The sequence below is a fragment of the Pundamilia nyererei genome, unplaced genomic scaffold (genome assembly GCF_000239375.1).
Source record: "Pundamilia nyererei isolate P.nyererei 1_Seehausen unplaced genomic scaffold, PunNye1.0 scaffold00206, whole genome shotgun sequence".
NCBI lineage: Eukaryota > Metazoa > Chordata > Actinopteri > Cichliformes > Cichlidae > Pundamilia > Pundamilia nyererei.
Window position 1 is genome coordinate 438,987 of NW_005187607.1, and position 14,437 is coordinate 453,423.

Genomic DNA, 14,437 nt, shown 5'->3' on the forward strand with positions numbered 1-14,437 from the left:
GTTCATTTAAATAAAAAGAAAATCTGACACATGAACAGCTGGCACACAGCTGGATGTTTTGATTTTGATTTACAAAATGGAACACAAGCCAATCTGATCTGGCAACGGGCAAACTACGCTCTCTCTCAAACTGAATGAATCTATTATGAAAAATGTGCAACACATCTGTCAAACAGTCAGCTCAAATTTACAGCATCTAGTTTTTATAGATGTTGACAAGTTTTGGCTATACTATCATCTAATATTTGGCTGATTGGTCCTGTGTGCATCTGACCAGTCTGTATTTACTCCTAAAGGTAGGATTTGTTAGACCGAGCACAGAGATCTGACCAAATGAATCCGGTATGGCAATCTCTACACAATTCTCCCCAATCTGATCCTTTATATTGTCATAACTCTCCAAACCCACTTCTGTTACAAATTATACTCAGGCTGAACTTTGGACTACTTTCATCTCGACCTCAAGCACAGAAAGCAATCAAATGCCAAAACTGCAACATTCACTGTTAATTAATAAAAGCATATGCCCCCTGCTCAGAATAACAACACCTCCTAACACTTAAGACAAACTGAAGGTGAATGGGAATGTGCAGACATTTGCAGAGATAAAGGAACAACGGCAAGGGAATAGCGGGACTGTCCCGGCTTCGCTGCTTTGTTTTAAAGGTCACAATACCACAGTGTATCTAAGCAACAGAAGTACGCACACAAGGCCGTTGAAGGATGTTTATGGAGTGATGCCATCTGTTCATTTAAACTCACACCAACTTGGGAATCATCAAGAATTCCATAAACTTCAAGACATTTTAACTCACTGTTTAGGGCTTTACTCTAAACTGGTCATCATTCCAAATGTCTGCCAAATGGCTTTAAGAATGCGCGCTACATCAAACGGGTAGAGTAAGTGGAGGTTCTTTTAACATGAACACATTGAAACAAGATGTTTCCACTCCTCACATGCTTATCAGACGCATATTGTTTTATATGCCCTGTCTGGGCTGATATCAAACACACTGAGAGCCCTGCCCTGTCCACAGGCTTGGTGGGAGGAAGTGATACATCCTTTAGGCATTTCCACTCTGCTATCAGCTTCTAGCACTCTGTGTGAGCCAAAGACAAGCCAGAGATGCAGATTTCAGAGAAAATACGTTGTTTCTTTAAGCCTGGTGCAATCAATGACAATCCGGCTCTTTTTAAGGCCGTGTAGGCTGAAAAAAAAGTCTCACCAGCTTCTGCATGAACTGCTAATATGGACAAGTCAAGAGAAGGCAAAATGATTTCTAATACAATTAAAATGGGTCCAGATTTCTTAAAACTCCACAGTGAATATAAAGTGGATAAGAGTGGATAAAGAAAATCGTTTTTTATGAGCACCATCTGTCCTCTCTACTCTGCCTTCTCTGGTCTCCATTTATCTTCAGGTCTTCTGATTTGATTTTTCAGTGTTTTCTCATTCTTCTTATATCTTTAATATAAAAAACCTGACTGTTCTGACCATGCAATGGTAAATTTCAGCTTTTCTTAGAATGATTTCAACAAAGATTTACAAATAAGAATTGCCTTATTACACTGGTGAGGGCTCACAGTAAAAATAGCCAAATTTTTAAAAAATGATGTCAGCACATGTGCCAGTAATCCCCATGAACCAACAGCTCGGTTTCCTGACTCGGCCCCTGTATGATGTCATTGAGAACGGATGTTCCTAACATGACCATTTTAGGCTGCGAGCACAGAAACCCCACCCATCTGCTGTTCAAACCTTTTGTTTGCTAGGTGCAGCCAGTCAGCGAAAAGTTGGATTACAGGGAGGGGCAGGCTCAAAGATAGAGCTAAAATCAGTGGATGAAATGACTGTCTTAGCACACGAAAAGAAATATTATATTGAAAAGTTCCATTTCAATGTTTCACACGACTGACACGGCTCTTGCTTTCCTCAAAACAAAATTTTCTGTCTCTTCTGTCTCTATTGACTGCTTCCGATGACAGGCCTCTAAGCGTCCTTTGGAGAAACCTGTGGGTGACCCTACATTCATGCTTTCCCACATGTGATGATGTACCCTGATCAGTCAGAAATAAAGTATGTATATTTAGCCTTCCTGTGTTTCAGGCACACATACTTCAAATGCCAGCCAGCATATTCTGCTTTGCATAACAACTCCCCCCCTTGGCACAAAAATAACTCTTCCTGTGTGCTCCCTCCTGTAGCGCTCAGAGCTATCCCTGCACAAACATGGCACCTAAGGAAGCTTAAGCTGATAAAGCCCAGTAAATAAATCAGAATTCTTCACATTCTGTAACACGGCCGTAAGCTCGGGGTTAACACACTAACGCTACGTCAGCAAATGAGCAGAGTAAAGTCCTTAACCCACAATTTCTCTGTCATAATCCCTTTTTGTGTGCACTGCTACCACTTCAATTGGCATGTTGGTTACAAAAAGCATATTCTTAAGCTGAGAATGAGATGATACCAGTCATCATACAGCCAGGCAAAGAAGACAACTCTTTAAGTCCTGTCGATATTTTGGCAGTTGGGCAGCTGAAAGGGGAAAGCAGAAGACTACTACACACCTCAAGGCACAATTTGCACATTCAACATCCTACACTGAGGTATATCTTTTCTTACTACACTCACAGAAATCTGTGGTTAGAGGTCTCCAAGTCACAATAAAATCTTACTTCTGATCTACTTACTAGCGAGCATAAAAATCACAAAACTCCTTGTAGACTTTCACATCACTCTTCCGCCTCTGTGATTTGGACACGGGGACCTCATCCTCCGCTCCATCTCCTCCACCGCCCTGAAGCCTCTGATGGTAGCCGTTCATCTCGCTGTGAGGACTGTGGTGTACAGCTTCATCCTCAGGTATCGATGGAGGCATTCCACGTCCGTTCATATCCATGCTTATCTGAATTAACAGCAATAGTCCGCCTACCGCCGGCTCAAGAGAAATGCTATTAAAAGTCCTTACACTCCAGTAAAAATGCTTTGGGATGCTTCAGTGTTCATTTCCAGCAGCAGGAATGCAGTAGGCAGGGAGAGCCGTAATCCACATAGCAAGAAGGAGAGCAAAACACCAATCACACTACGCTGGGAGTAGTCTCTCTCTCTCTCTCTCTCTCTCTCTCACACACACACACCCTCTCTCATGGACATACTCCCCCCCTTTCTCTCACTCCCCCATCAACTCTCAGCACACACACACACTTTTCCAACTCGCTGTCTATTCTTGGGCAGGTTGCTGAAATTGAAAGGCCCACCCTGACGCCTGTCCAGGCAGAGGTCACTGTGTCAGATCGCACTTACACACACACACACACAGCATTATTTTAATTTTTGAAATCCCTAATATATAAACTGTCTTCGCCTGATATCTCCTCATGCTATCAATCTCTGTGTGTGTGTGTTTGTGTTAAACAGCTGGAGCTCTCAGCTTTCTGGGAGATCTAACAATGTGGCTCCAACTGAGGATTGCGCAAAGCGGGAATGTCAGACAGCGACGCAAAGAGCCTAAAAGAGTCCAGTACAAACCAGGAACAGAGAGAATAACAGTGTAACAGATTACTGTTTATTCCATCTCATGTAAGACATCATTGGATAAACACAGTTGTGAAAGAAACCAAGCAGCAGTGTGTTCGGCAAGCCTGCAGGGGCCAGACTTGAATGCGTAATCAGCCTCCTGACACGAGGTAAGTAGCTAACACATGCAGGAAAAAACAGAAGTGGCTTTAATTGCACGCATTTCCCTTTATTATTATTATTATTATTATTTTTTTTTTTTTTACACACAAACATCCCTGTTTCTTCCCTATTCCAGCTGTTGTGTTGTTGTGCAAAGCAGGAAATTCACACACAAGAAAAAAAAAGTTTGGTATCATGTCAAAGTCTTTATCAATGCAAGCTGCCTCGCTGAGTCAGAATCCCTGAACACTTTCATATTCACCGGCTCCAAAAACACCGTTTATGAACTGCTTTTGTTCTTTAAAAGTCTCCGCAGGATTCAAACTTGAATTCAACTGAGAAAATAGTAAGAATCTTCTCCAATATCAGTCTGAAACATCAGAAGCTGTCTAGGGCTACAATTATAAATTTGTTAATCATCTTTCTACCCTATATTGGTCCAAGCCAAGGGCATTCCTTTAAAGCCACAATTCTCTTTGATAGCTCTTTATGTGGCTACACTAAGCTGGCATCTCAAATTAATGACCACTTCCCAAACCATCAAAACAACACCAGGCTATATCCGCAAATACGCTCCAGTGAGGCAAACATGTTTGACTCTCCACACTGGAGAGCAGCCAGTGTGTTAATCCAGCAGAGTAAGGGATGGCTGATGATTGCTTAAACCTGTAAAGCGTCAGCACCACGATGTTCAAGTCCCATGTGTCATTGTGCGTCCAGCTGAAACATGTCGGAGTCCTTCAGTATAAGTCTTACTACATGACTCCATTCTACAAATAGACACCCAGTGGAGCCTCGACTCCAAACTAGGTGCTGGCAGCTGCTGTTTTGTGTCTGTGTATGTGTGCGAGAGAATTTGTATACATGATAGAGGCCAACTCTGTCTTCGGAGTGGAGGAAGGCTACATAACTTCACATTCAAAGTCTATTACCCACATTTCTTTCTTGCTTGTTTTTAAAAGCATCATAGCTGTAGATTTTTTTTTCATGCCTCTTCTCGATACCAACGCATAAGCTTGCGACTAGCTGACTGGTGCTCTTGCTAGGCAACACCAGAGATACTAACTGGTGTAAAGACACTGTTCATATTTTATTAAAATACAATAGTAGTTTTACAGTGACTGAAAGATGTTACGAAACCACTGGCAACCGGAGAAGATGCCTATCTGTGATAGGAAGATGCAAACGAGTGATAAAGTAAGCAAAGTAAACTCAGAAGGTAGAGACTCGGGGGGTAATCAAAAGGTTGCCAGTACGCAGATGCCTTAAACCTGCATTCTTTCTTTCTAGGAATGGGAGACTCCTCTGGTTGCAAAAATCAACTGATTGTATCAAAGTGTACAGGCTTTGATTTATAACCTGAGGCAATGAGTTTCTTGTGAGTTCATGGTCTCAGTTGCTAGTTTTAAGCTTGCTGAATAATATGTGGTGTTTAATCTGTAACTTTCTTGATTCAGGTAAAGAAAAGAGGGGTAAAGTACTGATAAGTGGCTCCTACTCATATTTACCCCACATGTGTCATGCCTGCTTTCCAAACATCAATATGGTGAAAAAGCTCAAGGCTTCACAACAGGACTATACTAACCCTTGGATGACATCTTGGTAGGTATGTCTGAACAATCTGGTTGTCATCAAAAGACAAAGTCTGGATTCATACATAGATGACATAATCAGCCAGACATATCACCGGGCACTATTTAAAGCCTCGAGAGCTTTTTCAGAAAAGAGCATTGTCTGTCATAATGTCACGTGGTCTGTGCGGCGAATCTTAGCCACTTGGAATCAGTATTGAGTGACCGGGGCACAATGGATGCAGGGTGGGTGCTGAACAGGAAGCTTTCCTCCTGATTACAGTCACAGCACAGTGTTCCACCCTCAAAAATGAAAGACTTGAATAAACAATTATTCAAGTTCTCTGGTGCCCACACTGACCATAGTTGTCTTTGCAAGTTGGTTATTTTCTAACCATAGTGTCAATTTGAAAATATTGAATGTGCCAATATTGAAACTGGAAAATTCAATTGTTATAACTTTTCTTCTCTAGATATTATTTAAAGGCCAAACAAGTGACTTCACCCCAGAGCAGAGTTTGTCATTACTCAAAATGACTGTTTAGACATGTGAGGAGATGAAACCGCTCAAACTGTGCCTCTCGTTTTTGTTGATCATTCTAGACACACCTAAACTAGAAAATGTGAAAAAAAAAAACCTTCACATAGGACTTTCTGTCTTAGATTCCTGAAGCATCCAAGACACAATACTGACAGAGTTTTGTTGCTTTTTACAAGTCAGATTGGACAGTAAGTGTATAGTCTGATCCCAGCACTCAGCCAAAGAGCTTCTCAATACTAGTGAAAGAGAAAGAGAGAGATAATGTGAGTGTTGATATGAACGTCAACCTGAGCTTAAAACTGGCTACAGCAACTGTCAGCAGTTGGATAAATGTCTCTGGTGTGTTCCTTTAGCAGGACAGGATTTTTAGGCTTCATTCACTCCTTGTTAAATCTGACGTAATAGTGTCAAGCACTACTGAGGGTTAAAAAAAGATACTCTAATACAGGGATCAGTGTAGCTGGTCTTCCAGCAGTTATAATCAGGTAAATAATCAAGGCATCTATGAAAGAGAATTGCTGTTTCTTTAATATTAAACACAAAAATGGTGAGCACTATGTTTTAATTTAAGAATTGAACAAAGATTTTAAAAATCTATTCAAAAAGTAAAGACAAGATGGAAAAAAACAACCTTTAACCACATTATGAGTATCGATGTTGCATAGTTTGCCCACCAGAGGGCACTCCACAACATCCCTAATGGAAACAGGGTGGATAGAGCAGAGTCAAAGTTATCTGCGTAAACAAGTAATCTGAGACTTTTTTTCCTGACAAGTTCCCAGTTGGCAACATGTGTTTGGAACAAACACAAAAAACTGTTTTTGTGTTTGTTCCGTTTAAACACGTAAATAAATAACTAAATAAAACAAATGCTAAGGCAATGTGTTTGTGCTTTGTGTATCTGAAAGAAAAAAATATTTCGTAGATATGTTATTGGTTGATCATATTAGATTTTTAACTGAACAAATATCCGTGTCAGCATCGGCTGCATAACATAAAGTGAATAATAAAACATCAAAAAATTATATAATCTAGTTTTAAGCTAACATTAGCAACAGCTTTCACTTAAATTAAGGGTCAATGAGTGTGGTACAGTGTCAACATCATCATGCCAGGGCGAAAGCACCGAAAAAGTAGTTTTGCAGTGTTCTGAATTATGTCATCTATATATTGTTTTGTGGTTTGAATTGTTTGCCACAAAAAAATCATGTACTTTATCTTAATCCTCAACCAAAATCAGAACATGGGACACTCGGGATAGTGTGTCCAGCATTAGCTTGAAAGAGTGCTATAAATGACCAGTGCTAATAAAAGTCTGGAGAGGGGGAATCACTGGAGGGTTCACAGGTCAGGTTCCAATCAAATGACCTGGGCTTGTCTCCAACTGTGGAGCATGTTTAGACATTAGACAGAAAAAGGATAACAGATTTTTTCTTTATGATTTCTGTGTGCAATATTTGAGACCTTTTCCTTTCTTTTTTTCTTTTTTCTTTTTACAAAAGGAACATTAGATGTGCTGAACCAACATTTGATCCCTTTATAGACTCTATCACTATCCGAGCCCTTGGCACTCACGATAAGCATCCATTGATTACAAAGGAGCTGATGTTTAGATGTGCACTTTTTTGACTAGCTTATCCTAAAAACACAAATACGGGTCCTCTATTTTTCAAATGAGCAAATAAACACGGCAGAGCTTCAGCAGAGTTCGGGAGCATACACCGATCAGGCATAACATTATGAAGATCTGCTTAATATTGTGTTGGTCCCCCTTTTGCTGCCAAAAGAACTCTGACCTGGAGTTCACGAGACCCCTGAAGGTGTGCCACGGTATCTAGCACCAAGATTTTAACAGCACTGATCAGTGACGTAGGGCCTTCATAGATCTGACTTGTTTGACCTACACAGTCAACAAATACTTGATTGGATTGAGATCTGGAGAATTTGGAGGCTAAGTCAACAACCTCAAACTCATCGTTGTGCTCCTCAAACCATTCCTGAAACATTTCTGCTTTGTAGTAGGGCGTGTCACCCTGTTGAAAGAGGCTATAGCCATCAGGGAGTACTCCAACGGGTCGGATCCACTATTGGATTTGCAGCATTGCTTAGGTTTGTGGTACGTGTCAAACTAACATCCAGATAGATGGCAGGACCCATGTTTTCTCAGCAGAACATTGTCCACACTGCCTTCTTCCTACAGGGCATCCAATTCTATTCTATTTGGTTTTTAAACTTAAGATGGAACCAAACCAGTTTTGTTGCTTTTATGTATATATAACAACAAAGCAGGTCATTTATTCATACAATATAATACAGAACATTTATGTTTAAATGTATATTACTCTAGGCTTAATTGGCCTCTTTCTGCAGGCTCGCTTTAAAACTGGAATCAGCAGCAGTTCCGATTCCTCTCAGCTGATGCAACACAAGGAGTCTCAGACCAAAGAAACTAATCTAACACACCACCTGTAACATACTCGCAGTGTCAACAGCAGCCATGGAAACACAGACCTGACGTCTCTTTGAGCAAAACCTTTGGCACCAAGTCAAGTGTACACACACCAGAACAAGCATAGAAGTGCACACAAACATGTAAAACTGAGTGATTCGATGAGTGTGCAAACATAATTCATGACTAACATTTCCTTTGTTTTGGGCGTTTTGTCCTGAGGGCCACTTTGACCTCCACTATCAAATGTTCAATCCCATTTAACTGCCCAGGACAGGAAAAACACACAAAGCATAACAGCAACATGTCACATGCTCTTTGTTATTAGTGCAGAGTTACTAGCAAGTTGCAATCTTCATCTTCGTTTAAAGATTATTTAACATCACCCCATCCCCAATAAATATGAATCAACTGATCATTACATGTAACGAATAAATAATTTTTACATAGTTATGGATGTTTTTTTGGTTTGGAAAATGTAAATGTAATCTAATCTTTGAAATTGCGGTGTTTGTTTTCTTTGTCAACATTGCAACTGCTCCACCTAATTCTGATGACGACAAGTGGAAGTGTGTAGGCGGATCTAACTGCAGGGCCGGAGGTAAGGGGTGGCCATGGCCACTGACAACAGAGATTAAAATGTGGCCATCCCTGTAGCCAAACCACACAACCAATAGTGAAGTAAGAGGTTATGCACACACTCATAAAACTCAAATTAGACTACTATTTACTGTTCTTCAAGCAGAACCTTTTTTGTGATATTAACTATTATTCCCTCACACGGATTTATGCCTATATAAACAAATGATTAGACAATCAAATAAAAACTGTTTCCACCCAAACCTTTAATCAGTTTGATAAATGTTTCCTTCTTTGTGTTTTTAATGATTCATTTTGCTCTTCTGATTTGCTTGTTAAGGTTCTCTATTATCAGCTTTACTTACAGCATCTGCTTCATTTCGGTTCTGCTGAAAATTTATCGGACAAGTCTGGCACCAAAAATAGCCTAATAACCTGCCACTGTTAAATCCTGTAGCACTGTTTCTTTGGTTATATTTCTCTCTGAAATATAAATATTATCTCTTTCCCCCTTGGACGCCTGCTAGGAATAGCCCATGTTCCTCTTACTTGAACTGTGCAGTTTGTGTCATATTTCAAGCCTGCTTCTAGAGGAATATGACTGATGCATGAGCTGTGCGTAAGCTTAGAAGGATGCCACGCTGAGGATGTGAACAAATGGGTGAAAAATTTGTCTGACAGACAACTCATCCAAGCAGAGAAAAACATCCTTGCTAAAGGGTTGAACTTTGCTGTGACGCCGAGACAAATCCTGCTAGTGGAACTGATCACAGCCACAGAAACAGCGATTCAAAACAACAACATTGCAGACATGGAAGAAGAGCAACTACGGACAAAGGTTTCGGCCTGTCTCAGCAACGCAAAGCCCCCAGCATCCAACATCAACATGGAGGAGAGGAAGGCACTCACATCACTTAGTAATGACAACAACATTATCATCCTTCTGGCAGTCAAGGGTGACAAAAATGCTAATGAGCCCCTGAAACGACAACCAGTCTTCATTCCACCTGTTTCAGTAATAAAGGCAGAAAAATTGGTGTGCCATGGGTTCCCCAGGTTCACCCATTGTGGCCAACTTGTACATGGAAGAAGTGGAAAAGAGGACTTTGTTATCCTACCCTGGAACACCACCAACTCATTGGTTCAGATATGTGGAGGACACCTGGGTGAAAATCAAATCTCAGGACATACCACAGTTCACTGATTACATTAACTTGGTGGACTAACACATCAAATTCGCCAGGGAGTATATCGTTAGCTTCATAGCATAAGTGCCTAAGTCATTTTTTGGTCAAATTGAGATTTTTGCCTAACTTTACTCCCCTACCACTGCTGCATCATCCTGTCCATCTGCCTATGTCATCACAAAAAAATGACTTAGGCACTTATGCTATGAAGCTAACGATATGAAAAGTCGCAGGTTACCCTTCTTAGCCTGTGAGATTTCCATCAGTAATGGGGGACATTTAAAAGCTAATGTGTACTATAAACCAATGCATGCGAACCAGTATTTAATGTTTGAATCACAAACTGGGTGTCATCAGGTCGCTAAAACACAGAGCAAACACCATCTCCACAGACAGAGCGGCCAGGGAAGCAGAAAAACATCACATAAACAGGGCCCTGGGTAAATGTAGTCATCCCTGCTGGATATTTGTTAAAGATGGGAAGGCACCTAAAGAAAGCTCCAGCCGATGCCGGAGAGAAGGACAACCGCTGCCTAAGTGAAAACCCTTAGTGATCCTTTCTGTGTCAGGAGTATCGGAACAGTTGAGTTGCGTCTCACATGACAGAGTGGATCAGAAATACAAGAGTAAATAAATGCCCACTGTCTTTCTCACCTCCGTTTTCTGACTTCTGTAGTTTAAAGCAGTCTTATCATTTATTGATGCTGCCTAAATGTAATTCTAGATAAATACAAACACTGCACAGTCACAACTGTCACAGGGATATTTAATTAATTTGTTATTTTTATGCACTATATTCATATAAGCTGTCTGTGACACTGCATTTGAATACCTGTTAAACACAGCGGCCCTGCTGAGTCGGATGTTATTGCCTCATCAAAGGTTTGACTTTAATTTAGTTGTTTAAATGTTAATTGCTCCGCCTGCTCCTCAAACCCTTTTTCAGGGTTACAGGGCGAGGACGGAGTTTTGTTTTTTTTTGGTTAGGCTCAACACACCTCTGAAGAGAGCCCTCTTTCTGTCCGCATTCCTGACATTTTTGCATGCCACATACGACTCAGCATCTCACACACACTCGCAGAAACACACATCAGAGGAGAGCGACAGCGCAAGAGACAGAGAGAGAGGCGTCTGACAAAAAGAAACCAACAGACATCCAAAACTGATGTTATCATATTATAAAAACCAATATTACAAAACTCTGTACATGTACACATCTGTTGCTGCTGCTGCTCACATAACTCACAGGAATTCAACCATCAACCACAATACTTACTGTTCAAACACCACAGAAAATATCACCTTATCCATCCACGCTAATACGCAACACATCGGTAAGTAGTTTTCTTCAAAGAGCCTGTAGTAAAGATAAGTATCTGTAGTATACCACACACCACATTTGCTATTTCATGTGAGACTGCAAGTCAGTGCTGATGATAAGGAAGCTGATAAGTTTGACAACACTTGGACCCCACACTAAAAATCAATGTTTGTGAACTGAGATTAAACCCTAAAAGAAACATCGAACAAAGACTTCAAAAACAGATTTGAAGAAGTTTGTTATCTCGCCGAACACTTCTGTAAGCACACTGCAGTACTTGACATGACCTTTGAAGAACCTGCACACTTTTAATGGTTTTTTATTTGAAATGCTAAGTGTCATTGTTGAGCCATTAAAAACCATTTACATGTGTGAAAACCAAAGTGGGCTCAACGCCCTGTGTAGACCACACTTCCTAAAAACTGAGTGCTACAGACTGACGATCGCATTGAGATGTCGGCCAATACAACACACACAATGACACAAGAAAATTGTGTGCATAAATCGTTATTTCTCACCGTAAATGTGACAGTTTGCACCCACCTGTAGCTGTCCCAAGCCAAACTCTCGCTGACATTTCCATTGTCTGGTTTTTCCTTCCTTCGCCTGTATAAGTCTGAGTTTGACAACTCTTTCAGCCTCAAAGAGTTCATCTCCCCTTTGCCTTGCTTTCTCTCTCTCCCTCCCTCTCTTCCTTCCTTCCTTCCTACCTCTCGTCGGCTGAAAACGCTCAGTCCCCAGTACGAATTGTTGAGTCTCGTCTCACTCCAGTACTTGTCTCTCACATACACCTCCAGGGCTCAAACCCTTGAGCACACAGAGGTGTGGTTATGTGGTTACACACCTATCAAAAAAGATATGCTCCCCCTCCCCCTCCTGCAGCAGGTAGAAGGGGGGGAATGCATCACAGGAAGGAGGAGACAAAAGAAGAAGAAGAAGAGTCCTCGACCTTTCAACACTGTCAACGCAGTCTCTGTTCACCTCCTACATCTCTCTGCCTCAGCACTCTCTGTACAGCAAATAAAAGCTGGAGAAGAAAAGGCATGAAGAGCTGATAAAAAGAAGCAGATTTATTTTCTCACACTTAGAATACACTCATACAGAGTGTGAGTGCCTTCTGCATAATCCTTAAGAAGGCATTCATGTTGGAGCTTTAAAGTAAAAAAATGTCAATATTGCCAATAAGTATTTGTAGATGTCTTGTTTGTTCATAAAGAAACTTTATTATGATCGATGACAGGAATATAAAGCCAAACTTCAAACTTCTTGTACTTTGGAACGCACTAAGGACCAGAGCTGATATCTGATCACGGGTACACGGGTCGGCACGGATACTATTTTCACAGCTTTTGTAAACTGAAATTATTTCCCAGCAACAAACAACAAACTATTGAGAAAAAGCAAAATGTCACTCTATGAATAATTCATCACAGCACTATGTGGGAGCGCTTATGTGGGAAGGGCTAATCTACAGCGAACACAAACCACAACAGATATTCAGGCGCAAACCTCTCAAAACATGAAGCTGTGATGTCATCAGAGAAGGGACGGGGTTCGGTAAACAGCATTCACAGCCATCAACTGACTATATGCACGCTCTGTCAAGGAAGCTCCCTCACACAGAGCATTTCCTGAGATATAAAGTCGAAGGGTGCGCGACTTCTTGCTCTGCGTGCTTATATGTGCTAAAGTGCAGTATAGCGATCACATGCGTATTTCTTTGTCGGCCTTGAAGCCCCCTGATCCTGCTGGGCTTTGCCACAGGTGAGTCTTTTGTCCCTCACGTTACATCTTGTATGAAAAGGCAGGAAGGTTGTGTTTAGCTAAAAGAAGACTATACTGCACAGATGGCCTGTTTACCTCTGCCCTGCGCCTAAATTTAAATACTTAAATGTCTGGTCGCAGGGCACACTATTAGCAGTTACTCTTAATCACACTTAACATGTAAAAAAAACCTAATTTAAATATTTTACTGCCCACAAAACAAATATAAGGTTACGTCCTCTTATTTTATTGGAGGATTTTAAAAGGATCTATTTATGTATCTGCAGCTACTCTTGCACATGCCTACTCAGTCTGCTGGGCTTGAAGAAGGTGCTGTGTTCTGAACTAGTAGATAAGACAGAGAACCGACCAGCATTCATCTTTGTCTGGGCAGTTTTACTCATTTTATGGCTAGTTCCTAGAGTTTGTGTACTCTAAACATCTGCGGTACTCCGCTGCATGCCAGAAAGCATACCTGGCTACAACAGGAAGGTGTTTAGTTCAAACTTGCAGAGCACAACAGGTAGCTGGGTTGGATCATGGTGTCACTATAAATGAACCACTTTGGAGTTCATGTGACTCATTCATTTAACTTCATCTCCTCTAAAAGTGTCCTGGTGCAGCTGGTTTGGTGTTAACATCTGCACAACGCAACCACAGGTCGAGGAGAGGTGTCAAAACACCTTTAAAACAATTATTTCATTTATTATATTATTGTTTATTAGCACATTTTGTAGAAAGTTAACAGCTCAGCTATAAAGGTGCTGGTTATAGAACAACCTACTACTTCTCATGAGTTAATTCTGATTGCTTTCTTAGGAGTTCTTTTTATTAAATAAAATGACCATTAGAGATGCAAAGGTACAGCTCAGGTTTGAAAGCTGTTTGACGGCTGACAAAAATCACGTATGTACAGACAACTACACGCAACATTTCCACCCCGCAGATTCACCTTCAACAGCCTGCCTTGACCTGTTCAGCATTCCACGTAGCCTTAACAAACACTTGCTCTCACACACACACTCATGCACAGAGTGTGAATTTTGAAATTTAATGTCAGCTTCACATCCTGGAGCAGCTGGAACAGGGTCACAGCAGCTCCGGCTGACATGTCTCAGTATGCCATAACACTCATGATGAATCCCAGACTGTTCTCTTTCTTCCCCACTCTTCACATGCTTCAGCCAGTTTCTAAAAGTTTCCTCGGAACGAATAAAAGCGTGCCAGCTGTATTTCGAAAAGAGGAAAAGTGATGTTGTGCAATGACATTTGTGCAATTTGGAATTTAAGGGGATATGTTGAGTTAAGACTGACTCATCGTCATCACCACACATACACACAAGCCG

General features: G+C 41.0%; 1 protein-coding gene across 7 annotated transcripts in view; it reads right to left on the reverse strand.

Annotated features, from left to right (window-relative positions):
* Nucleotides 1-14,437, reverse strand: part of lims2 (LIM and senescent cell antigen-like domains 2) — a 32,772-nt gene that overhangs the window by 12,172 nt on the left and 6,163 nt on the right. The window contains exon 1 of one of the 7 annotated variants that reach the window (XM_005747831.2): nt 2,692-3,079. The exons of 2 other annotated variants lie outside the window; for them this stretch is intronic. In XM_005747831.2, coding sequence (XP_005747888.1) covers nt 2,692-2,900 — 209 coding nt within the window. In that variant the 5' untranslated portion in view covers nt 2,901-3,079. Of the gene's footprint in view, nt 1-2,691; nt 3,085-11,870; nt 12,099-14,437 lie in introns of those variants that run through there. 4 more of the 7 variants (XM_005747832.2, XM_005747830.2, XM_005747829.2 and 1 more) reach the window with 4 other exon arrangements.